Below are 27,970 nucleotides of genomic sequence, written 5' to 3' on the forward strand. Positions count from 1 at the left end.
AGGGGATTCCATTTGAATTAAGTTATACAACATTCTAAAGTTTGGAGTCTGATCTTTCAGAATCTGCCCTTTAACTAAACATCAATGTCTAGCGACTTTTTGTTGGTTTTGTGATGAAGGGTCAGATATGTATTCAGGCAATCAACCACTTCGTTTTCACTATTAAACATATTTCCCCCCCCCCCTCTCTCTCTCTCTCTCTCTCTCACACACACACACATTCATACTCAAACACAATATATACTAAAATCTTTACATTTTATTGTATATATAAGTATTCATTTATGTTTATATTACTGTCTTCTAAATTCAGTAATGAATGAAAACATGGTTTATTTGTGTCTCTATCAAGTTTCAGGAAAACGTGTTAATTTGGGTCTCATCATTGGACTCACCATTGGTGTGCCTGTTGCTATAGTCATCCTATTTCTCTTTGTTGGGAAATATCTGCAAAGCAATCATCCGGACTACCTACCGCGAAAAGGTATTGGTTTACATTATATATTTGCATTCGTTGCGTTAATGATTATGCGCGTGTGTGTCTGTCTGTGTGTACGTGTGTGTGTGTGCGTATAGGTGTGTATTGCTTTGGTGTTATATATGATTTTTTTTCATAATTTTTGATACAAAAATGAAATTATTACTAATATTTTACAACATAACGGAGACCGCAAAACTGTCTCATGTAAGCAGAACTAGCGAATATAATATATAAAATTAGTAATTCTTTGGAAAAGTTATCTCAGAACATTTATTTGGATAATGTAGTTGTAGAAGGAGTTTCTTCAATTTGATTTTTAGGTTTGATCCTTGATAATAAGCTCACCTGGAATTTGCATATTGATTCAATTTGCCGTACAATTTCTAGAAATGTCGGCGTAATCAATAAAGTTAAATTTCATTTCCCCCAAAATGTTTTATTAATGTTATATTCATCTTTAATTTTACCCTATCTGAACTATGGCATTCTCGCCTGGGGCAACACTTACTCCTCATATCTAGAAAGAATATTATTATTGCAGAAACAAGCTCTTCGTATTATTTGTAGAGAGTCGTGGAGATGTCATACAAGCGATTAGTTTTATCAAAATAATATTTTAAAAATTAAGGATTTGTATTGTTTGAATTTAGGTCAGTTTATGTACAAATTGATAGATAATTCCCTTCCTTTTGCGTTTGATTCCATGTTTATTCAAAATGAAACTGTACATTCATACCCCACTAGACAAATCAAAGAATTCCATTTACCACTCTCTAGGAAGATTTTTGCAAAGTCTATATTCTCCTTCGCTGGACCTAAATTTTGGAACTCCCTTGACAGCAGCATAAAAGAATCTCTAAGTTTTAACACTTTTACTTTGAAATTAAAGAAAATGTTTATCAATTCTTATATCACTGGGGATTTGCATTTCGAAAGTTGCTAACTGATTTCTTTGCTGTTAATGTCTTTACTTTGCTTAATCTATTTCATAACTGTTACATTACTTATAGATAGTCCACTTTTTGGTAAGACCAAAGTCTCATGTGCCCTGGCATTGACCCTTGAACTCTTCCTCCTTTGCCCTTTTCTCTCTCTTCCTCTGTCTTCCTGTCCCCCTCTGGCCTTTGACCTCCTACTCATTCTTTCCACGCGTATGTAAGAGAGCAGCTTTGTTTTTGTCTGTGTGTGCGTTTTGTGTGCGTACTTGTTTTATTTTCTTTTTCCCGAGGACTATGTCAAATTGTCTTGTTGCATTATTACTATAATTTTCACGACTCACGAGGGGACTGCATTCTACAAGCTTGGCTTTTTAGCAGTCCCCTCCATTTCCGACCTTTTCTTTCTTATGATTCAGTCACATTTTGCCCATGTATTTTTTTCAACTAGTATGTTTATTGAGTCATGTAAACAAATGACGTGTATCTAAATTTCATTTGGAAATGTAATAGTTACATTGTACTTAATTTGTTTATATGCAATTGTCATATTATATGTTTTGGCCGGAAACGAAATAAAAATGGAATGAAATGAAATATATTATCAATAATGATTACTAGGTTCGAATCCTGCTCGAGTACTATGTACGCCGATGATTTTTATCATGGCTACTACTAACACACTGATCAATTCAGTGCTTATTTACGTCGATGTAGGGCAATTTGTCAATCAGTTGCAATGGTTACTCTATGTAAAATAAAAGAAAGAATAGCATTCATGACGGGTGAACGGATGAGACCACGCATCGAAAACGTATATGCTTGAAATGATGTTTGCCTGAGAATCTGTTGGTGAAAAGAGAGGAAACATAAAAGGTGTTGAAAATAAGTTCTTCCCCTGATATACTGTTTATGAAAATGATCATTTATTGTGATGCTGTTGTTGTTTTTGATGATTTTAATATTTCAGGATGTGGCTGGAATCCCTGCTGGCGAAGACCAAACATACCAGCGAGATTTCATGAGGAAGACGAATTAATGCTGAGTAAGAAAAATGTGTAGATAATCACAATCTCATTTGTTGTCTTTAAAAAAGTGCAGTATTCTATTATACAGAGTGACTTTTATATTTTCAATATTAGGAAATCTCATCTCATTTAACTACATTCTTTGTACAATGATACAGCTGTATTATGTAACACGGCTATTATAAAGAGCGATATATCATATAAATCAGGCCTTCTTTCCCTCTCTCTTCACCTCTCTCTCCCTCTCTCTCTCTCTCCCCCCCCCCCCTCTGTATACAGGTTATTCCTACGTGTCTGCAGGTATTTATGTACACTCTTATATTTGTGATATTGATTTTATGGGTTTTTTATATCATTTTGGTTTATCTTCTAAGAACCACCATCGCTTACAGAGGAACAGATACAGCAATGCAAGGAAGAGCTGAAGGAGTATTACCGTGTGTCACGAAGCAAGGTCATGGTGGATCCACTCAACTTTATGGAACGTGTTGAATTGGATGATATCTATACGAATTTAAGTATAATAGACCAAAGTAGCAAGCGTAAGACACCAATAACATACGACGATCTCCTGACCAACGATGAAAATGGAAATCTTTCAAAGCGACTTCTGATCCAAGGTGAGGGAGGTGTCGGGAAAACAACACTTTGCGCTAAGATTGCCTGGGACTGGTGCCAGGGACGGATTCTCCGAGATCTGGACATGGTTCTGCTAATACCTCTTAGAGATATTAAGAACGCAACAAGTATTGGTGGTATTGTCAAAACGTACCTCTCTCATTCAAATATGGCAACAAAGATGAAGATAGATGACTATATATCAACAAATCTGGGTAGGATTCTCATTATATTTGATGGTTTCGACGAGTTTGACGAAAAATTAAGTAAAACGAGCAGAAGTGAGGTCATTCGCATTTTACGAACAGAGCAATACAATTCATGCAAAGTCATTGTGACAACACGCCCTTGGAGGACAAATGAATTCATGATGGACAGGATTCTTGCCGAAACTTACTCTTTTCTAAACGTCGAAGGATTTAACATGGAGAATTTATCAACTTATATTAGACGGTTCTTTCGAATTAAAGAGAAGGACACTCTTGCAGAAAGCTTGATCAGTTTTATGCAGGAAAATGATGTCATCCGGTCGAGCATGGCCCCGTTTCCTATTTACTGTGCAATGCTTTGCCTCCTGTGGAACGACTTCAGTGAAGAAAGAAGAAGAGAAATGCAAAAATTGCGCACTTTCTCCCAGATTTTTGGAGAAATGATCTCTTTCCTGAAAGAACACTATGCATCAAAAATTTGTGAAAATCTACAGAATAGAAGCATTCTTGAACATTTAAAGGAAGCTGGTAGGGCAATTCAAGAAATAAGTGAGATAGCGTTAGAGGGTCTATTTCACAGGAATCTCTCCTTTCCCGAAGAACAATTCAGAAAGTGTCATGATGCCATGGTCATATGCTGCAGAGTGGGTGTTTTGACTATAGAAAAAGATGTCATCCCAAGGGAACATCGGCGCGATGCCAACATTTCATCCTTGGTAACATCAACTGTTTCTTTTCCCCACAAACTGTTTCAAGAATACATTGCAGGGGTATATATTAAGTATTTATTCGACAATGATCGTGCTAAGTACGACAAGGTGAAAAACAAACTTCTTAATCAATCTGAGGAGTTTCGCTACGTACTCTACTTCACCTCAGCTTCAGAGAATGAAATCGGCCTGGATATCATTAAGGGCCTTGCGAAGTATTATTATTACTGGCATCTCTGCGTTGACGTTGCGTTTGAATGTCACACTGAGGAGGCAGCAAGGGCAGTGGGAAAACAATTGCATGAATACATACTAAAGTCCCATACACCAGAACACACAGTGTCAGGAGTAGTGTTCATGGTGCACTACAACCAAGTGGTGAGTGACACAATTTGAATATTGATTTGAAATATGTCACAAAATATAATGTCGAACGAAAATAACATTCCTTGTGTGTGGGGTGTGTGTTTCCCCTGTGTGAATTTGAGTGCATAATCTACAACCTCAACAGCTTTATTAACATTCTTTTTAGACCTGGAACAGGCCCTATTATTTCGTAGGGAAATCGTTTTTATATAACATTCTGAGCAATTGTATTAACGTTTTAAGTATTAATGTTATGTAAAATAATTGCCCTCCTCGCATGATACATTGTGATGACTTAATGTGTAAGTTTACTCTGAATTGCTATGACACTTATTTCATGTCTTGTTATCAATTGGAACGTTTGGTGGTAAATTGTATGAAAAGTTTTTCGTCGTGGCTTTTAGAAAAAAAATGTTATGATGAGTCAAGCAAAATGTTCTTATTGCAAAATAATTGGACTCCACGGAGTTTCAACGTCTACTGAAATGAGACCCTTTGCGAGAGTTGCATTTGTCAAAATGCCCTTTGTAGTAATCACCCAACTTTGGCTATAATAAGGACGCCGTGTATATTAAAGGGAGATGTCAAACTGAGTATCGTCTATAGTGTTTTGAACATACAGCTACTTAGGGCACCTAACACGAGTATTGATGTAATGCAATCATATTCATCGCCCCTCTACCTTTCTCATCAAACTGAAAATGCCCTCTTTCCTTCCCGAGTTGTGATCAGTGAAATGACGATATGAATAGAACCTGTATAGAATGATCTTTTTTTTTTCCTCTGTGAGTTTCAAACCTCCAGTCACTACTTAAGGATATAGGCCCACAGTCAGGACGAGGGGAAGACATGGTGAGGGTTAGGGCGTAAGTTACTCGGTCTATAAACGTTAGACTAGAGTTCTACACTAGCTTATCTAGACTGGGTTTAATTTCAGCCTTTAGGCAGCTAGGGTTAAATTGGGGGTTAGAATCTGATTTCAGGCTGAAATCTAACTTTGGGTCGGCAATGGATTCAACTTTAGGGCTATGATTTGGGTTACGGTTAGGGTTAGGTTAGGGTTAGGGTTTGGGTTAGAGTTAGTTAGGGTTAGGGTTAGTTAGGGTTAGGGTTAGTTAGGGTTAGGGTTTAGGGTTAGGGTTAGTACAGGGTTAGGGTTAATAGGGTTTTAGGATTAGAGTTTTAACAGCTAGGGTTAAATTTGGTGTTAGAATCTGATTTTGGGCTGAAATCTATCTTTGGGTCGGCAATGGATTCAACTTTAGGGCTATGGCTAGAGTTAGGGTTAGGGTTCTGGTTTGGGTAAGGGTTAGGGTTTGGGGTTTTAACATCTAATGTTAGGGTTAGATTTGGGGTTGGAATCTGATTTTGGACTGAAATCTAACTTTGGGTCGGCAATGGATTCACCTTTAGGGCTATGGTTAGAGTTTAGGGCAAGGGCTCCTTTAGATATAGGACTACACTTGTTTACTAGTGCTCTGACTTACCCCTTAAAGAATATTTCCATATTTAAGCTAGCAGGTACCATGGCAGTAACCCCGGGAACCTTCCCGTACACTCTGCACGCCGTTTGCTGGCGAGAACATCGTATTCTAGCAGACGACTCTCATGCCCACTGCCTACCAGTCTCACAGTATAGGCCTAACGCTCCTTTTCCGGGCTCCTATAGAAATCTGTGTTAAATGCAGCATATTCCATGAATCATTAAAAAAAAATCGAATCATATTTTTTTTTTTTTAAATTGAAGCAGATGAAGGGAAATTGTCTCTGCTTTCAAGCAAACTACATATTTTGGGATGTTTGCCAGCTCTAAAAAAAATTAAGAGCCTCCATACTAGACTAGTCATCCAGTCACTCTCAAAAATGATACAAATAGCAAATTACCTAATACATCAATAAAAATTCATTTAAAATACAAAAACCCTGATTCATTCAACTTCTTCATAACTTGCAGAAGCTCATGTCCTCAAGCAATGTCAAACACTACCAAAAGTGGCAATTTTCCACTTGACTGATTTTTAATGATTTTTTGGGTAAAAAATAACATTACCTCATCTTTGTACTGTCTTCCCGGTAGGCAATGCGCGAGTTGAATTGGGAGCGTGAGGCCTATAGAGTAGTCAAGTGCTTCCAAACACTTTTGTAACGCTTTCATCTAGTAGAGATATTAATTCCGACTACAACGATTTACAACTTTCTACATTTCATGCTTGTTTTCAGCAGAGTGGACCCCATCAAGCTACAATGCACCATGTACTGAATTCCAATCAATGCACCCTTACTGGCATTATACCTTGGGTTCGGTGAAATTGGATGTAGGGCCCAAATAGACAATAATTCAATGACATTCATTCAGTCCAATTTGAAGGTTTAAATGATGGATACCCTGAAAACATCTTAAAATATCAAAATAAATATATCCAGGTAAATATTTCAGTTTAATGAGCAAGAAAGGGAAGTTCAATTTCACTGTTCCATGGAGCATTTGAGCCCACCACCGGGTGGGCCATATGATGTACTTTTACAATATATATCAATGTAAAACTAGATATAAGGATTAGAGTTCACAGAGGTTAGGTTATGAAGGATAGAATAAGATGGGATGGGAAATGGGGGGGGGGGGTTCCAGGACATGCCTTCAGAATAGCCCTACAACAACAGAGAGCATGAGTACAGGTATATACATTTTATATGTTTTGTGGGGTTAGATGCTTGACTGCTTGGATCTGGAATCAAAATGCAAGTGTTCTTTATTCACTGTTCTCCAGTATTTTTATTCCAACACATTTACATGGTCACAGCCTTATTGACTCGGCCTGTGAAAAGCCAGCATACCACTGGATCATCACCCGCACTCCTGTCCGTCTTAGTTTCTAACTGTTTGGAATAATGTTTGCTCCACTCTTCCGCATTCCGAACTGCGAGTACTTTATCAACATTATTCTTCTGTGAATAATTACTTTCCTCTACTGTCAATTCATGTTCGTTCTATCAGCAATCGCTAGAGATGTACGGAATGAAGTGCGGAAGAACTGTGTCACGTGACTTGGCGGAGGGCATGTGCTCCAGCAGTTTATTCCGTAAGGTATCGCTATCGTACTCACAATTTCACGTGGAATTCTACAAGATCCTCCGGGCAGGGGCTTCAAAGTGTCTGGTAAGAATATTCATGTATTACCACGATCTACAACACATGTCTTTATGTACAGACTACAGATGAAGTGTTACTAAGATATTTCAAAGAGGAAATACATTACGGATGATAATAAGAAATGTAAAGAAAACAATCTTAGGTGCAAACAATGTTTCCTTGCAGAAAAAAAAATCTTCTCGAACGAAAAATCCAAGTTACATCCGAAAACATATACTGATCATGTTATAGTAAGTGTTTCAAAAAAAAAAAATATATATATATATATTTCTTTTTTTGTGACCATCATCACTGATTAAGAGGGAAAATCCTTAACCACTCACGAAGAACATAATGTGATCTAAATTATAGTGTGCAAGTTTGAGTGAAATCAAGGTCAACTTGTATAGAATAAAAACATCGTTAAAAAATATATGGAATGTTTCCAGATATGCATTTCACCGCAAAAGTGATGTTGAGGGCATCATAAATCAACACAAATTAACATGCATTTAGATTTCAGAGGCCCTTTAAGGTGAAGGATTATCCCCTTTTTTTGGCTGCAGCTCTTCAACTCTCCCTCCCCCCCCCCCCCCAAAAAAAAAAATGCGCTCGAAGCATCGCGGTAAACTATGACTATGTAGTCACTTCCTGTAGACGCAAAAGGCAACACAGAAACAAGGCTGCAATAATATATTATGGTCAATAGAAAGGCGCACTTGGCATCCTTTTCAATGTCATCGTATTTATCGTCAACTAAGCTTGTTATTAGCATTATTTGAGTAATATGTTGTTTTCCCATCTTCTTTGTGACCAACAGCAATAAGCCCTCAACATATTCTTGTCCTCGCTATTCTGCTGAATATCTTTGCCAAGACATACACGAAGTGGATACTATAAGATTAAATCTACTTTATTCATTTGCGTAACGAATGACAATCATCCCGCAAAGTCAATGCAAACCAGGTAATTATATGCAGGGATCTAGAGGAGCCTTTACAGGAATTTTCACTCAATATAAAGCTGCTACAAAGATGGGAAGGAAGGAAGGCTTCTAGATCGGCGTCCGGGGACTTGTAGGCAAAGGTATCATCTAAGAGTGCCACACAAAGTTGACAATTACATTCGAAACGCCTGACATATATCCGCCTTAAAGCATATATACTTCAGGCATAACATTACATAGCGACGAATGAACCCCATGATGATTGTGCACATACTTATATGTGCGATTGTTTACTATCATGATTAGGACAACGGATGTTCTACTACAATGGGAAGTTATATCAGAAACCGAATGGATTATGACGTGCAGTGAGTATTTCTTGGGGCAATCATGCATTGGTAAATACCTCTTGTCGAAATGGAAACTAAATCCTAGCCTCGCCACTGTGTCCGTGTAGAAGTGAATGAGTGAAAAATAATCCCCCCACCCCCACTTACCCCAAATGAAAGGCAGAGTTTAAAGCCTGACGTTAATGGCGAACGATAAAGTCAATATTAAACCAATGGGCGTTTATAAGGCAATCCAGGGATAAGACAATGATATGCACAAAGTGTCCGTTTTGGAACTAAGTCATTTGGCAAATAGTAATAAAAATGACTTTCTTATGGGGGACTTTGATAAAACAAAAGAAAATATAAAAGCAATCACCTTTTATCATTTGTTTTTGTTTTATTTATTTTCCGTATAAAAACAACAACAAAACAATAATCGTACAGTCAACAGAATGATTTTTTAAAATACGGCTTGATTGCCCTACTCAGCTGTACCTACATGATACAGCTGTTCTACCGAGGGGTCCAGGAACAGAGTGAATTGTAAATGCAATAGAAAACATTGAATGCGAAAAAAAACCCCCAAATTAAAAGAAACAAACACTAGTATAACTTTACAACAATTTCTAAAAAGAAGGGAGCAAGAATTAGGTTTAAGTACCTAACCAATCTCCCACCCTATTTTGTGAGCTTGATATTTGTCTTAATATGAACATTATGAAAAGGGAATACAACTTACAGGTACAGTTTATTTTATGCCACATTTCAATCAAAGGTATTTCAGAATAACTTTAATCATTTTATTAAAACTGGTTACACTCAAACTGCCCTTGGGCTCTGAAGGTAATTCATTATGACTGAAAGCACCTCTCTCTCCGACAATATTCGGTCCTGGGTTTTGGCAGTGAAAGGGTACCATTTGAGCGGAGAGAGTAATTTCGGGACATAAAGTTAAATGATTCTTTAAGATATTGGGCACTGTAGTCATGGAGACATTTGGAAACCATGGAATTTAAATGTTTTTTACGCCTTACGTTAAAAGAAAAAATCCCAATTTAGAATTTGATGAATATCATGATTTGATAAGTGCTTATATGGATTTATCCCAAGAATTATCCTACCCGCCCTATTTTGTAACTTTTCTATTTGCGAAGTATAATTTCAGCGAGGCCAAGTCATAAATTAAATCGGCATAATCAAACAGAGGAAGTATAAGAGAATTATATGATAGTTTTAAGCATGTTTCATTAACAATATGACGAAGTCGACTAAAATGTTTTACAAGTTTACCAGCTTTACCAAGTAATGTATTGATGTGAACATCCCACTTTAATTGCTGGTCAAGTGTAACTCCAAGGTACTTAACTGTTTCTTTATGTTTGATCGCCTGCCCGCATAACTTTATGCGAAGGGCATTGCGGCGTGATAATAAAGAGCTATATAGAACCAATAAAAAAAAAAACCTCGGTCTTTTGGAGATTTAGATTTAGTTTGTTAACGCACATCCAATCATGATATTCTTTTAAGATTGTTGTTTAGAACGTTTTCAATATGGATAGGGTCATTATGTGACAAGTGAATGCGACAATTCTTTACTTGACTGACAATGTCATTAATATAAATCACAAACTGACAAAGAGAACTGGCCCCAGGACTGTGGGACCCCATGGAGTATATCTGAAAAAAATGACATAGAAGAGTTTAGAAGAAGTGTTCCGACTTTTCAATTTGTTAAATAGCTTCTAAACCAAGCAAGACAAGCGTCAGAAAAACCCCATTCGCTTTAGCTTTTGCAACATAATGAAAGGATCCACTGTATCGAACGCTTTCTTCAAATCAATGAAGATTGACCCTGTGTAAAGACCTCTGTCGATGGCGACCAAAAAGTCATCCGTGACTTTTAGCAAAGCAGTGGTGGTAGAATGTTTCTCTCGAAAGCCTGACTGTGCTGTAGATAGCAGATCGTTTGTCTTTAAATAACTTGTAAGCTGCTTTTGTACTATATGTTCAAGACCTTTTGAAACACAGGGTAAAATCGCAATGGGGCGATAATTTGTAGGACAAGATTTATCACCTGACTTGAATACAGGAATGAGTTTGATCATTTTCCACTGAATGGGGTTGATTGATTGATTTTATTTCTAAATTTCTTTGTCATATATAAATGAAATACAAAGTCAATTGAACAAACTAATTGAATACAGTGTAATTTGAATCTTACAGTTAAAACAAATTACTAATTCAAATATTTTACTTTTTCCCCTTACACGATGCAAAATAGAAATAAACAAACTATTTTGTGCATACATTTATGCAAACTTACGTTGCAGTATATCTATTGCTCAAAAACAAATTATGCAATTATTTTTGACGCACCCAATTCAGGAGACCATTATCATAAGCAAACGCTTGACGAGGACAATAGCCTCAGAAATTGTTGTCTATGTAGAATACAACATTAACAATATAACATATAAATTACAACTTACTGAGTGGCGATAAAGAGAAAGAAAAAGAAGAATGAGGGGACAACGTGCAGTGATGCATTGTGCAAGATGTGAAGTGTTTGAAAAAAAAACAATTTATATGCGTTCTTTTCTGATGCTTTGGGAGCGATAACTTGTGCGTTTACATGGTAGCATTATCATTATAAGAACGTGTAATATCAGGAAAAAAAAAGAAATAATAACGGATATGTTCAGCGGATTCTCTGACTGCAAAATCAAATTTGGAAAAATTGATGTTCTTGGGATATCAATGTGAAAAACCTCATTTTAGAGAACAACCAACACTGTCGGCAGCAACTCGATACCATAGCACAACAGAAAGATGAGAGCGGGGAGAAACATTTTTCTTTTTATCTCAACGTAACATGCATCGTCGATGTTCCACACGTTTTTCAATTATGCAAAAGAAGAGCAAGTTACAAGTAAGTAAGCGTCTTTATGCAAAGGTCGATACAAGTGTGATATCTTTTATTCGTAGTATTTCCAATCTCTTGTTTTGATAGCCATTTGCAGGTTAAGTATCTCGCCATCAAGTAAAATGGTATTTTAAGTTGTAATTAACTACAGTCAAACCTGTCTTAGCGGCCAACTATTTATGGCGACCACCTGCTTTATAGCGGCCACTGAAAAATCCCCCGCACGAAATTTCTTTATCAGAGCCTTTATATAGCCGTCACCTGCCTAACGCGGCCAGTGACCACAAAAAAAAAGTTGAACCGTTGAATCAGCCATGAATATACGCTTTCTTGTTCATTGCGTATTATACATTCTACCGAGTCCTATCTCAGTCACAACCACACAGACATGATTGACAAAATTAATGCAGCTCTTTGCCGTGAAAAGCCGTCTTTTTAACGAATACCACTAATTTGACTAGAACTAGGTTCTAGTAATGTCGCTCTAAACAAAGGCTACAATGACAAAGACAGCTCCTAATAACATCGTAGAATTTGAACAAGATTAAAATACCTTTGAATAAATAGGTCACTTGTCTGGGTATTGTGTGTTGCTTATGTCAGTTTCGCACATCATCAATCCCTCACATTCATTCGTGAACCCCTTTCATGTAAACCGGCACGAACCAGTGCGGTTTCTCAGGCCCGAAATGTTGTTTTAGGAATCAAAAGAACAGGAATAGGCCAAAAAAAATTACAACAACAACCAGCAACAACAACCAGAAAACAATAAAATGAAGCAAATTGTACACACACACGCACACACACTCCATATAATAGCAGCACATGCAAACTAATTTGCTTGTGGTTTTTGTCTGAATAACACGCGGTATCTTATGCTATAATACAATGCAAGTGTTGACATCAAAACTGGCCACAGGCCTGTCTATAGCGGTCACTTTTGTTGTTTCCCTTGCATAGCCCCTGTAGACGGATTTGACTGCATCTGTAACTACATATCATATTCAGTGAGATAATTCATCTCGCCCTAACGACATATACTATCTCGTGAGGTCGAGTTGACTGTATAATTCATGTACAGACGACATTCACATTTTGTGAAGGGTACTTGTTGAAAGAGTGTAAGTGTCTCTGCAGGTATACACCTGTGCATGCATTTGGAAACAACTTTTGTATAGCAAGATAAATTTTATGTCACCATGACAATTATTCTTTTTTCAGGAAGCAGACTTGGAAGATCATTTGTATGTCATCACGACAGCATGAGTTTTCGGAAGTCACTTTTAGCAAGATACGTCAGGCAGCCATATCGACATAATATACTTTTTTTTTTTTTAAAGAAGTTAACATGGCATGATGAATTGCTTGAATAACAGTGATAGTTTATTAGATTTATATACAAGGAACCCAGATCGAAGCTTACCAGGGAGCAGCGCACTGTACGAGTTTGTCTGCAGTCATAGACAGACAGAAGTGATCAATATACAGCGTGAGGGCGCTATTATGTGGGAGTTACTTAATTTGGAGACAAACATTGTAGATGAATTAGAAGGAAGGAAATTAGAAATGTTGCTTTATTGTTCTCTTCCTTTAATTCACTGGCTATATTTGCTCGAAAGGTTTGTTTCTCTTGAAAAACAAGTTTGATGTTCTCATTCTATTGTATGCATCACACTTTTTTTTCAGTTAAAGACGGGGAGCCTGGTTAATTCGGTATAATAATGATGCTTCGAATAACGATATGCAATAAATCAGACAGTACGTTGTATCCTGCTTGCATTTTTTGGCTACATTACAGTGTTAAATTGTCCACTAACAATATATTCCTCTTGATTAGGCAACAATAATGTTCAATAACAATGTTCAACAATGTTCTTTACTTTCGAGATTGCCTTCATAAAATATGGCGCGACTTTACTCCTCTTGCATGTCTTGTTACTGTTCAAGGAGACGTTGCGATTATTTCGTCCGGTTTTGTCCCGCCTTTTTTAGTGCACACGATTCATCTTGTCTTTTTAACAATTTCACCCGTTAGTCATTATGTTTTATGATATCATTTTTACTTTGATTCACTCGGTGTACATGTGGATCGTTATGACTGGCAACACATGCATTGATCCGAACCTGACCAAGAACGGTAGAAAAGCAAGTGATATTAAATGCCATTAAGTATGAGGATCATGGACTGTAGGGAAGGACGCAGCCATCTTTCATCCACTGACTCAGCTGGTTGGTTTTGTACACTCCTATGTATACAAAAAAACAAAACAAAACAAAAAACAAACAAACAAACGGGGGAGTACATTATGCTGCTTCAATTAACGTCGTTATTAGTGTTATCGCAAAATAATGATATTACTGTGTTGATTAAGTAGAAAAAATATAAAGCTTGATCTTATGTCTATAACTTTAAAATGTACCACATTACATCATATATGGTAGTCTTTGATCCACCTCTCCAATGGTTTCTTTTCTGCGTGTTCAACCATTCCTCTTTCCCATTTTCACACCTTTTCATTAATCTCTGTTTTTAAGTTTCACATTTCAATTCTGTTATTTTCTTCAGATTGAAGATCTGGAATTCAATCTTAGCAGCATTGATGATGATATCCTAAGTCAGTCCTCGGTGGGAAAAGACTTGGCCCAATGGGTGTGTGCTATGCCACGTCTTTCGAAGCTCGCTCTGTGGTGCGCCGACTACTTGCCCGATAGTTTCCTCTCAACAGCCGCCACCTTATCATCATCATGTCAGGTATATATATGTGGTATTTGAATATAATTGATATGAGTGATGCAGTGTTGGGAGAGGACTGATTTTTTTTCGATAAAGATGAAAAAGAGTCTGTATTGTAGGGTAGTGTAGTGACTCCTTTGGCGAATCAATCCTATTTTACTTAATATTGACATAATTTTATTTGTAACTCCAGTCCTCCAAAGTCAGCATTATGAAATTCAATGTATAAACGAAAGAACGCTTTTCATGCAGTGACAAAAGTATGGAAATCAAGTGCAATGCGTTTTTTTTCCCGTTATCCAGTTGTGCTTTACACATTCTTTTCTTTACTAATGATACAATGTTTCTCTCAGACAAGTTTCATTGTGGATTTTTTGCCATGAGACAAACATTGCACAAGCAGGGGGGGGGGGGGGGAGAAAGGGAGGGAGGGAGAGGGAGATTGAAAGTGAGGTCAGTGACGGCTCCCTTAATGCGATAACGTTGTGCAGGTGGCTCTGTAGTATTCCCAGGAAGTTTTTTTTTTTTCTTTTAACAGGAAGGGAGAAGAAAAATGATTCTTTACTAAAACACAGACACACAGACACACATACATGTGTCGGGTTAAGAAACAAAGAGTTTTGCAAATTCAAATCAATTTATTTCTTTTTATTTATAATAAATGAAAGAACTAAGCAAAACCAATGATTTATGATAATTTCGGCTTCAAATAAGCAAATGTATTTTGTTTATACTCAAATAGAAAAGTAATCGTTTTGTTAAGTATTAATAAATGTCAATATAGTAATAATAGATAAATATGTAGATATTTTTGTAGTGATTTAAATGTTTGCATGCAGTGGACGTATTATAGTGCACGGACCTCGGTTTCAATGTACCATTTGTTCACAAAATGTGTGTGTATGTGTGTGTGTGTGTGTGTGTGTGTGTGTGTGTGTGTGTGTGTGTGTGTGTGTGTTTGTGTGTTTGTATAAGTTCATTGTGCCCATATGATGCAAATACATAGGTTATGTCAAGAGCTTTGATCTTTACAGCAAATTAGTTTTAAAAACAACCAACAACGTCACTGACTGTTGCTATCTCACGTCTTAAAGGAGCGTATAAGGCCTGAATAATCATAATATACTATAGACCGGTAAAACTCTTTTTATTATTAGATGCTCGGGATCATAAGTTTTGTTTCTCGCACAGTACACTGTATAGTGAAATCTTGAAATCCCAAACACTGCACGCTACGTGTGCGACTTCACAATGCTAATGTGGCACAATGAATCCTTCATTTACGATAAAATGGAATAGAGTAAAAATACTAAAAGATATTTTAACCGAGAATGACACTGGAGGAGTCTGTGTGCGAAAATGTGATAGGTATTTGTGATCACTTCCTCGCTGACAAAGAACCCCCCCCCCAAAAAAAAAGAAAAAAAAGAAAAAAAGAAATACATATATATATATATATATATATATATATATAAACAAGGCCGTGGTGCAGTAATTTGCATTTGTATTAAAGTCCAAACTCATTATTTGAATATTACGGAAGCAATATATCTTAACGCGAAGGCTACTCCGCTGTCTTTGACTCTACGAGGACGTCGAGTCATACACTAGCAATGATACACCTTCCTAATCATCTGTAAATTATTTTATTCTCTTCAGGCTTTACATTGTTAAATTTGATTTGTTGCTGTCATTGACGATTAGTCAAAGAGAATGTCACATTTGCTACAAGAATCCCCTGTCGCATAGCATCGCTACATAATGTAACTCAATACTAGACGTTGTGATTTGTGTTTGTTCGTTTGTTTGTTTTTCTTTTAAGTGATGAATCCTTCTTATTTACGCTAGAAACTGGTTATTATTATTTCGATGTGTTCCGTTGCGAAGATCGTAACAAATACACAACTTAGTGGATTCTATCTCGTTGTCAGCTTCCAAAGAGTATAAGTTCACTAATTTGCAACATAAATATAGTAACGTGTATAGCACCTCTACGATGGTATTTTTTTTTTTTTTTGCGTGTTCAAATATTTCTTCTCGCGATTTTCAAACCATTCTTTAATCTCTCTTTTTTATTTCCACATTTCGATTCCGTTATTTTCTTCAGATTGAAGATCTGGATATATGTCTTGATGATGATGATGATGATGATGATGATGATAATGATATCCTAAAGCTCTCCTCGGTGGGAGAAGACTTTGCCCAATGGGTGTGTACTATGCCACGTCTTTCGAGGTTCAGACTGGAATGCGCCTACTTGACCGATAGTTTTCTCTCAACAGCCCCCACCTTAGCATCATCATGTCAGGTATGTACATGTAGTATTTGAATATAATTGATATGGGTGATGCAGTGTTGTGAGAGAACTGTTTTTTTTTTTCGATATAGATGAAAAAGAGTCTGTATTGTAGGGTAGTGTAGTGACTCCTTTAGCGAATCAATCCTATTTTACTTGATATTGACATAACTTTATTTGTAACTTTAGTCCTCCAAAGTCAGCATTATGAAATTCAATGTATAAACGAAAGAATAGGTGTGAACGCTTTTCATGCAGTGACAAATGTATGGAAATCAAGTGGAATGCCTTTTTCCCCCCGTTATCCGGTTATGCTTTAAACATTCTTTTCTTTACTAACAGTACAATGTTTCTCTCAGACAATTTTCGTTATGGAATTTGTGCCATGAAACAAACATTGCACAAGCAGGGGGGGGGGGGGGGAGAAAGGGAGGGAGGGAGAGGGAGATTGAAAGTGAGGTCAGTGTGGGCTCCCTTAATGCGGTAACGTTGTGCAGGTGGCGCTGTGTACTAGTCCCAGGGTTTTTTTTTTTCTTTTGATAAGAAGGGAGAAGAAAAATGATTTCGTTACTAAAACACAGACACACAGACACACATACATGTGTCGGGTTAACAAACAAAGACTTTAGCAAATTCAATTTAATTTATTTCATTTCATTTATAATAAATGAAAGGACTACACAAAACTAATGATTTATGTTTATTTAGGCTTCAAATAAGCAAATGTTTTTCTTTTTTCTAAATAGAACAGTAATCGTTATGTTAAGTATAAATAAATGACATGATTATAATAGATAAACAGGTAGATATTTTTTGAGTGATTTAAATGTTTGCATGCAGTGGACGTACGAGAGTGCACGGACCTCGGTATCAATGTACCATTCGTTCACAAAATGTGTGAGTGTGTGTGTGTGTGTGTATAAGTTCATTGTGCCCATACGATGCAAATACATAGCTTATGTCAGGAGCTTTGATCTTTACAGCAAATTAGTTTTAAAAACAACCAACGACGTCACTGGCTGTAGCTATTTCACGTTTTACAGGAGCCTATAAGGCCTAAATAATAATCATAATAGACCGGTAAAACTCTTTTTTATTAAGATACTCGGGATCATGAGTTTTGTTTCCCGTACAGTACACTGTACATTGGAATCTTGGAATCCCAAACACTGCACGCTACGTGTGCAACTTCACAATGCTAATGCGGCACAATGAATCCTGTATTTACGATAAAATGGAATAGAGTAAAGATACTAAAAGATATTCTAACCGAGAATGACACTGGAGGACTCTGTGTGCAAAAATGTGATACGTGTTTGTGATCACTTCCTCGCTGGCAAAGATCCCTACGTACAATTCGGTGGAGCAGTAATTTGCATTCGAAAGTCACAACTAATTATTTGAATCTAGTAGAAAACAAAACACCGTAACGCGAAGGCTACTCATGTGTCTATGACTCTACGAGGACGTCGAGTCATACAGTAACAACGATACACCTTCCTATCATTTGTCAATTAGTTTATTCTCTCCAGGCTTTTCATTGTTTCATACTGCTGTCATTCTGACGATTAGTCATATAGAATGTTACCCTTGCTACAAGAATCCCATGTCGCATAGCATTGCTCAATAATGTATAACTCAATACTAGACAATGTGGTTTTTGTTTATTCACTTGTTTATTTCTTGTTTTCTTAGGGTGATGAATCCGTCTCATTTACGCTAGAAACTGATTGTCATTGTTATTGCGATGTGTTTCACTGCGAGGATTTTAACAAGTACACAACTTTTTGTGGATTCTATTTCGTTGTCTGCTTCAACAAATTATAACTTAACTAATTTGTAACACAGTAACGTCTATCGGATCCCTTCATGGTCTTTTTTCTTCAGGTTAATTTATTTGTTCTTCCCAATTTCACGCCATTTCATTAATCTCTCGATTTTAGTTTCACATTTCGATTCCGTTATTACCTTCAGATTAAAGATCTAGAGCTCATTCTTAGCAGCCTTGGTGATGATAACCTAAATCAGTCCTCGGTGGGAGAAGACTTTGCCCAATGGGTGTGTACTATGCCACGTCTTTCAAAGTTCAGGCTGGAATGTCCATTCTTGCCTGATAGTTTCTTCTCAACAGCCGCCACCTCTGCATCATCATGTCAGGTGTGTAGTCTTTGACTTATTGATGTTAATGATGTATTATTTGGGAGAGGACTTCTTTTTTTTTTTTGAATGAAAAAGAGCCGGCATTGTAAGGGTAGTGTAGTATTATGATATTCAATGTATGAACGGAAGAATAGGTATGGACACTTTTCATGCAGTGACAAATGTATGAACATCAGGTTTGCAATCATGTATGAAAAGCAAGTGCAATACGCTTACTCCGCTATTCGGTCGGGCTTTCCATAGTCTTTTCTTTGCAGACGATACAGTGTTACTCTCCGAAAAGTTTGATTATGCAATTTATACCATGAAACAAACATTGAACAAGCATGGAGAGAGGAATGGTGGGGGGGGGGGGGGGGAGAAATATACAGAGGGAAAGAGATTGAAAGAGAGGTCAGTAGGGTATCCCTAAAAGCGGTAACGTTGTGTAAGTGGCGCTATACTATTCCAAGGAAGTAAACATTAATGCAAATTATATCTTTTTTTTTTGTCTCGATAGGAAGGGAGAAGAAAATTTATATCGTTACTGAAACACAAACACACATACATGTGTCAAGTTAACTAACAAAGAATGTGGCAAATTCAATTCAATTTAATTCATTTATGATAGAAGAAATATCATAACACATCATGCTGATAATCTTGGCGTGTATATTATGAATACATTATATATGATCATTAACATTTTATCATTTCATTTCTTTAGTGATTTGAATGTTTTCATTCGGTGCGATGTCGCATGCAATGGAGGTACGAGAGTGCACGGAACTCGGTTTCAATGTATCATTCGTTCACTAAGTTTTTTTTTTGTATGTGTGTGTGTGTGTGTGTGTGTGCATTATGTCCATAATTATGATGAAGATACATATAAAGAGTTTGTTCGCAAAAACCGATAAGTCCATATTTGCCAAATTGAGATATTTGCGATTAAAGGTCAAGAAAAATAAAGAGAATAATAAGAAAATATTTGCTTCTTTTGACCATAACTTCAAAAATGTACCTTTATATGGAGTGACCAATATGTCATTTAAAAGGTATCATTTTGTACTTTATGACAGAGACCGTACTGCAAAATCTTCAAAAATGGACTTTGCGGTTTTTGCGAAAAAAACTCTTCATATATTATGTCGGAAGCTTTGATTTCTTTTTCGCTTTGTACCTTGATAATAAAGTTTTCACAAATATGAAAATTAACGTGATGGAACTGTTTACTGTGTCTCGAGTGTAGGACCAGTTTCAGTTATTCAATCTTTACAGCGACGTCACTGGTTGCATTTCACGCCTTGAAGGAGCGTATTACACCTAAACAATGATCATAATATAGACCGGTAAAACTCGTTTTGATAAGATGCTCGGGATCATAATTAATTTTCCCGTACAGCATATTGAAATCTTGGAATCCGAAACACTGCACGCTACGGGTCGTGTGCGACAACGCAATGTTTATACGGCTCAATAAATCCGACCTTTAGGATAAAATGGAATAGAGGAAAGATACTTAAAGACATTCTAACCTGGAATGACACTGGAGGACTCTGTGTGCGAAAATGTGATAGGTATTTGTGATCACTTCCTCGCTGGCAAAGACCCCCAAAAAGCAAGGCGGGGTGGAGCAGTAATTTGCATTCGTAAGTCACAACTCATTATTTGAATCTAGACGGAAATAATATATTGTAACGCGAAGTTTGTTCGTGTTTTTGTTTTTCGTGTAAGTGATAAATCCCCATTTACGCTAGAAACTGATTGCTATTTTTGTGATGAGTTGCACCGTGAAGATCGTAACAAATACACAACTTAGTGGATTTCCTTTCGTTGTCTGCTTCTACAGAATATAACCTTACTAATTTGTTACATAGTAATGTGTATGAAACCTTGTACGATGGTCTCTAATCTTCGCGTTCAATTATTCCTTCTTCCTTTTTTTTTACACCATTTCATTAATCTTTCTTTTTGTTAGTTTCTTATTTCGATTTTGTTATTTTCTTTAGACTGAAGATCTGGATTTCCGTCTTAGAAGCCGTGATGATGATATCCAAAGTCTGTCATCGGTGGGAGAAGACTTTGCCCAGTGGGTGTTTGCTATGCCACGTCTTTACAAGTTCAGACTGGAATGTCGCTACTTGCCCGATAGTTTCCTCTCAACAGCCGCCACGTTAGCATCATCATGTCAGGTATGCAGTCTTTGACTATAATTGACATGAGTCGTGTAGTGTTGGGAGATGACTGCATTTTATTTTTCGAGAAATAAAAAAAAGAACCTGTATTGTAGGGTAGTAAAGAGACTCCTTCAGCAAATCAATCCTATTTTACTTGATATTGACGTAACATTATTTGTAACTTCAATCCTCCTCAGCATTATGACATTCAATGTACGAACGAAAGCAACGGTAGGAACACTGTTCATGCAGTGACAAATGTACGGAAATCGGGTGCAATGCGGTTCTTCCGTTTTCCGGTTGGGCTTTACACATTCTTTTCCTTACTGACGATAGAATGTTTCTCTCCGATAAATGTGATTATTGATTTTTTACCATGAAAGAAACATTGCACAAGCAGGGAGAGAGGAGTGAGGGAGGTTCGAGAGAGAGGGAGAGAGAGAGAGAGAAAGATAAAAAGGGAGAGAAGGGGTATATATATATATATATATATATTATATATATATATATATATTATATATATATATATATATATATATATATATATATATATATATATATAGAGAGAGAGAGAGAGAGAGAGAGAGAGAGAGAGGGAGGAGTGATTGAAAGAGAGTTCAGTAGGGGATCCCTAAATGCAGTAATGTTGTGCAGGACATGGTGCTGTACTTTTCCCAGGAAGTAAACATTGTACACAAATATGTTTTTTTTTCTTTTAATAGGAAGGGATATTAAGGCAAAGGTTATCTTTACTGAAACACAGACACACATACATGTGTCCGTTTAACAAACATTGACTCGGCAAATTCAATTCAATTCAGTTCAATTCATTTATAATAAAAGAAAGAACTACACAAAACTAATGATGGTATGTTATTTTTGACTTGAAATAAACAAATGTATTTTTTTTTTACTCAAATAAAGAAAGATCCTTACTGCAAATTAGTTTTTAAAACAACCAGCGGCGTCACTTGCTGTAGCTATCTCACGTCTAAAATGAGTGTATTAGGCCTATTAAAACAATTATCATATAGACCGGGAAAAATCGTTTTGATAAGATGCTCGGGATTATGATTTTTTTTTTTCTCTCGTGTATTGAAACCTTGCAATCCCAGAGACTACACGCTACGTCTGCGTCTACGCAATGTTTGTGCCTCATAATGAATCCAACTTTTAGGATAAAATGGAATAGAGTAAAGATACTTTAAAACATTATGACCTAGAATTACACTGGACGACTCTGTGTTCGAAAATGTGATAGGTATGTGTGATCACTTCCTCGCTGGCAAAGACCGCAAAAAGCAAGGCGATGGAGCAGAAATTTGCATTCGTAAGTCCCAACTCATTATTTGTATCTATACGGAATCAATACCTTAACGCGAAAGCTACTCAGGTGTCAATGACTCTATAAGAGGACGTCGAGTCATACAATAGCAATGATACACTTTCCTATTATTCTGTCAATTAGTTTATTTTTTCCAGGTTTTACATTGTTAAATTTGTCATGCTGCTGTCATTGACGACTAGTCATAGAGAATGTTACCATTGCTACAAGAATCCCATGTTGCATAGCATCGCTCAATAATGTAACTCAATACTAGACGTTGTGATTTTTGTTTGTTCGTTTGTTTTTTTTAAGTGATGAATCCTTCTTATTTACGCTAGAAACTGGTTATTATTATTTCGATGTGTTCCATTGCGAAGATCGTAACAAACACACAACTTAGTGGATTCTATTTCGTTGTAAGCTTCGAAAGAGTATAAGTTCACTAATTTAAAACATATCTAACGTGTATAACACCTCTACAATGTTTTGTTTTTTTGCATGTTCAAATATTTCTACTTGCTATTATGACACCGTTCATTAATCTCTCTTTTTTATTTCCACATTTCGATTCCGTTATTTTCTTCAGATTGAAGATCTGGACTTACATCTTGATGATGATGATATCCTAAAGCTCTCCTCGGTGGGAGAAGACTTTGCCCAATGGGTGTGTACTATTCCACGTCTTTCCAAGTTCAGACTGGAATGTCGCTACTTGCCCGATAGTTTCCTCTCAACAGCCGCCACCTTAGCATCATCATGTCAGGTATGTACACGTAGTATTTGAATGTAATTGATATGAGTCATGCAGTGTTGGGAGAGGACTGATTTTTTTCTCGATATAGATGAAAAAGAGTCTGTATTGTAGGGTAGTGTAGTGACACCTTTAGCGAATCAATCCTATTTTACTTGATATTGACATAACTTTATTTGTAACTTTAGTCCTCCAAAGTCAGCATTATGAAATTCAATGTATAAACGAAAGAATAGGTATGAACGTTTTTCATGCAGTGACAAATGTATGTAAATCAAGTGCAATGCGTTTTTTCCGTTATCCGGTTGTGCTTTACACATTCTTTTCTTTACTGAAGATACAATGTTTCTCTCAGACAACTTTCGTTATGGAATTTTTGCCATTTGATAAACATAACACAAGCAGGAGGGGGGGGGGAAGGGAGAGATTGAAAATGAGGTCAGTGACGGCTCCCTTAATGCGGTAACGTTGTGCGGGTGGCGCTGTACTATTCCCAGGAAGTTTTTTTTTTTTTTTCTTTTAACATTAAGGAAGAAGAAAAATGATATCGTTACTAAAACACAGACACACATACATGTGTCGGGCTAACAAACAAAGACTTTAGCAAATTCAATTCAATTTATTTCATTTCATTTGTAATAAATGAAAAAGCTAAACAAAACTAGTGATTTATGTTAACTTGGCTTCAAATAGGGAAATGTTTTTTTTTTTATACTCAAATAGAAAAGTAATCGTTTTGTTAAGTATAAATAAATGACATTATAATTATAATAAATAAACAGGTAGATATTGTTTGAGTAATTTAAATGTTTGCATGCAGTGGACGTACGAGAGTGCACGGACCTCGGTTTCAATGTACCATTCGTTCACAAAATGTGTGAGTGTGTTTGTGTGTGTGTGTGTCTGTGTGTATAAGTTCATTGTGCCCATATGATGCAAAATACATAGCTTATGTCTTTTGATCTTTACAGCAAATAATTTTCAAAAACAACCAACGACGTCATTGGCTGTAGCTATTTCACGTCTTAAAGGAGCGTATAAGGCCTAACTAATAATCACAATATACTATAGACCGGTAAAACTCTTTTTAATAAGGTGCTCGGGATCATGAGTTTTGTTTCTCGTACAGTACACTGTATATTGAAATCTTGGAATCCCAAACACTGCACGCTACGTGTGCGACTTCACAATGCGACAGTTTGTAATGCGGGACAATGAATCCTTCATTTACGATAAAATGAAATAGAGTAAAGATACTAAAAGATATTCTAACCGAGAATGACACTGGACGACTCTGTGTGCGAAAATGTGATAGGTATTTGTGATCACTTCCTTGCTGGCAAAGACCGCAAAAAGCAAGCGGTGGTGCAGTAATTTGCATTCGTAAGTCACAACTCATTATTTCAATCTAGACGGAAACAATATACCGTAACGTGAAGACCACTCATGTGTCTATGACTCTACGAGGACGTCGAGTCATACAGTAACACTGATACACCTTCCTATCATCTGTCAATTACTTTATTCTCTCCAGACTTTACATTGTTTCATGCTGCTGTCATTGACGAATAGTCATAGGGAATGTTACCTTGCTACAAGAATTCCATGTCGCATAAAAATTGCTTAATAATGTATCTCAATACTAAACATTGCGATTTTTGTTTGTTTGTTTTTATCGTAAGTTAATGTTATAAACTGATAAACATTATTGCGACGTGTTCCACCGCGAAGATCGTAACAAAGACCAAACTTAGTGGATTCCATTTCGTTGTCTGCTTCTATAGAGCAATAACTAATTGATTTTGTAACACAGTAACGTGTACGATACGTTACGAATGCTCAGAAAATTTCGTAAGAAAGAGAGAGAGAGAATCAGAAACGGACGAAGGAAAATGGGTCGGTAGAGTTTATACATTTGTGTATGATTTTTTTTTTCTCTCTTTCTGTTACAGATCAGCGAATTTACCATATATAAACTGCCTTCCATGTCAAAGGGGGAATTCGTCTCAGAGTCAGCAGCAGCAAACTTGGCTGAATTTCTGTGTCGTCTGCCCAATCTTACACGTGCCGATCTCAATAAGTGTAACCTGCCAAAGACATTCTTCACGACAATTGCCTCCCAGGCTTCACGTCATACAGTAAGAATCAGTCATTGTCATCTGTCAAACACTGTCGTGTTCAAAATGGGAGGGTGGGGGCCTCAATTACCTTGAGAGCGATATTTCGATTTATTTCACTATGCAGTTATGTCTTTCCGGTGGCACTGATTTATGAAATTCGCCAATCCCATCGGTGAAATATAATCGCATACTTTCCTAATTCTGATGGAAGATGTTGTAAAGTTTGAAAAAAAGGAAACGTCTAAAGCAGTGGTATTTCAATCATGTGTAATCTCAATCCGTACCGACGCTCGATAATCAATGAAAGTTTTGTATCTATAAAAGAAAATGTATCAAAATGAACACTTCTTTTTGAAACGAAGAAGGATTTGTCATTCCATATTGGTAAGAACACGTGATTCAATTAATATTCAGTATGCTGCCATGAAAAGATTTCCTTTAGAGAATATCAAAATCTGGTATATGAAGAGCTTGTTTCAAAAAGGTGCTAAATCCATTGAAAAATGATGGATTTAGATCCTTTTGGAAGCAAGCTCTCTCCCTCTCTCTCTCCCTCTCTCTCTCTCTCTCTCCCTCCCTCTCTTTTCTCTCTCTCTCTCTCTCTGTATACATACACACACACACACACACACACACACACACATATATATATATATATATATATATATATATATATATATGTGTGTGTGTGTGTGTGTGTGTGTGTGTATGTAAATATACATTGTATATATGTATATAGTTATATGTCGGTATAAAATATGAGCTTTTTTTTTCATTTTGTCCATCATGCTACAGATGGAGTGCATTACCATCAATTACAAGCCTTTGAACAAGTTGCTGAATGACTATCAATGAGGCACAGAGGTATGTGTTTTTATCTCATCAATTATTATACCTTATTAATGATGAATTAGCATTGCCTAGCTGGACAAACAGAAAAAAAAAATAAAATCAAATGCTTTGTTAAAAACTGCACATATTAATTGAAACCATTTTTTTCATCTAGCAACGTCTATATGAGACATTCTTGTTCATTTTCTTTTTGATCGCCATTTTTTTTTCTCTGTAAAAACTTTGTGCTGTGTCATGTTGTGATGACATATCATGTTTGGCACTAGTATACGTCTTGAAGATCAGGTTCAATAAATTGATCTATACTGCATTTTTGTCGCCCATATATGCTGTCCGCCAATTTGTATTAACTAATTAATTTTTGACATTATTTGTCTGCCAGATTGCACGAAGACAGTATCAAAATTTTGCCCGTGGCTTTTTATGCCATATTGAGATTTTAATGTAAGGGTACATCTTGCTATACTGTAGAGGCAACTTCGGAAATGTTTCAACCTTAAGTCACAGTTGGTACGAACATGACACGAGGAAATATGGGCGACTTAAATAGTGAAATTTTTGCAAATCGCTACCGAACACGTGCTGAAGAGATGGTCGGCCGAAAAAGAATAGTTAATATTTAATTCCATACTATAGTAGTACGTTTCACGATCGATTCACACAATACTTTCCATTTTGGTCATGATAATTTCATAAATCCCATTTCGATTTGCATTGTTAACCCAGTACAATTGATTATTTCTTTGATATAGGCCTAACTTATGTCAATAACGTAATTGTGATCAGTGAAGTGAAACAAGAGAAAGTAAAGGTGAGAAAAACATGGAGAAAAAGACGTAAAAATACACCAACGTTGCGTTTTATACTTTTACATTATCTGTCTCATAAAAAGTCTACTATGTTACATAGGCCTACATTTTCTTTTAACGAGGCAATGTCAGTAGCTTCAGAAGAAGAAGCAAAAGTATTAAAACATAAGGACATAGTACACTTTAGATAAAGAAATTTGTTCCATTCCAAAATTACCGAGTACCAGGAAGTAAATTGTTAGCATGAATTGGCAGAGATGTATCAAACAACATAGAAGGGGCAGAAATAAAACATTTCAATTAGTTGTGTGTCATGATGGTTTAGAAAAAAATTCATGTCGAGCAATGTCTAGTTTCGGAAATGACGTGGATTACCCAAATGCGATGATATCGACGTCAACTCGCATGTCGTTGCAGAAAACATTCACTTTTCGAGATCTTCGCGACGTGCGCTGCTGCCTCCGCAAAATGTAAATGGAAGTATCTTTCTTATTTTGGTGCTTTCAAATTTGCGCAAAAGTAGGTTGCTAACTTTAGTTTCAGATTTTAAAGGTAGTGTAAATAGTGAAGGATAAGTTATTTTGAGTGACGACATGCAACACCGCATTTTCTTTTTTCGTAAAATGTGCACTGCGAAGTTCCAAAGGCGAAAAATTGGCTGAACTTTAAAGATGACATCAAATAAGAGTCGCGAATTAACATTAGCAATGCTGACGATAAGAGGTCACGTAAACGAGGTATATTACTTGGATCAGACAAAAAAAAATACAAAATCGTCTATAACTATCTGACAAAACTTCGTCATTCTATTCAATCTCCTCTCACTCTCCAATAGACACTCAGTGGTGGAAACGGCTCAGAAGGCGACAGCAGCCACGAAACTGGCCAGCGTTCTTGGCAGGAAAACTAACACCCCCTGGATGAATCCGAAACAAACAGCTAATGAAGCATGTTACTATTTGAGGATTTGGTTTCATGAGAGGACACGGAAAACGAAGGACACATGGAAGAGGAAGAAGCGAACAATCGCAGAGAGCAAAGTCATTGGTGGAGAGATGTACTAACCACGTCTAAACGCCATAAAGAA

General features: G+C 36.5%; 2 protein-coding genes across 5 annotated transcripts in view; both read left to right on the top strand.

The window, feature by feature from the left end:
• The window catches only part of LOC139738927 (uncharacterized), a 238,710-nt gene that overhangs the window by 139,297 nt on the left and 71,443 nt on the right, over positions 1-27,970 (top strand). The window lies entirely within an intron of this gene.
• LOC139738933 (uncharacterized) lies at positions 321-27,947 on the top strand. The gene is made up of 8 exons (XM_071649558.1): positions 321-484; positions 2,387-2,461; positions 2,819-4,359; positions 7,343-7,504; positions 14,245-14,328; positions 18,683-18,865; positions 20,857-20,936; positions 27,719-27,947. Exons 1-8 carry the CDS (start codon positions 328-330, stop codon positions 27,945-27,947), a joined length of 2,511 nt encoding a protein of 836 aa, XP_071505659.1. The 5' UTR covers positions 321-327.

This window comes from Diadema antillarum, unplaced genomic scaffold (genome assembly GCF_040938485.1).
Source record: "Diadema antillarum isolate AM-2024a unplaced genomic scaffold, OU_Dant_1.0 seq00000775_RagTag, whole genome shotgun sequence".
NCBI lineage: Eukaryota > Metazoa > Echinodermata > Echinoidea > Diadematoida > Diadematidae > Diadema > Diadema antillarum.

What these genes read in the sequence shown, in the direction of transcription:
- LOC139738933 (XM_071649558.1), top strand. Translation starts at nt 328, where the DNA reads ATGGTTTATTTGTGTCTCTATCAAGTTTCAGGAAAACGTGTTAATTTG. An exon ending in TGGTGCACTACAACCAAGTG is followed by an intron (nt 4,360 to 7,342) that starts GTGAGTGACACA and finishes TCGTTCTATCAG; the next exon opens with CAATCGCTAGAGATGTACGG. An exon ending in CAGGGGCTTCAAAGTGTCTG is followed by an intron (nt 7,505 to 14,244) that starts GTAAGAATATTC and finishes TATTTTCTTCAG; the next exon opens with ATTGAAGATCTGGAATTCAA.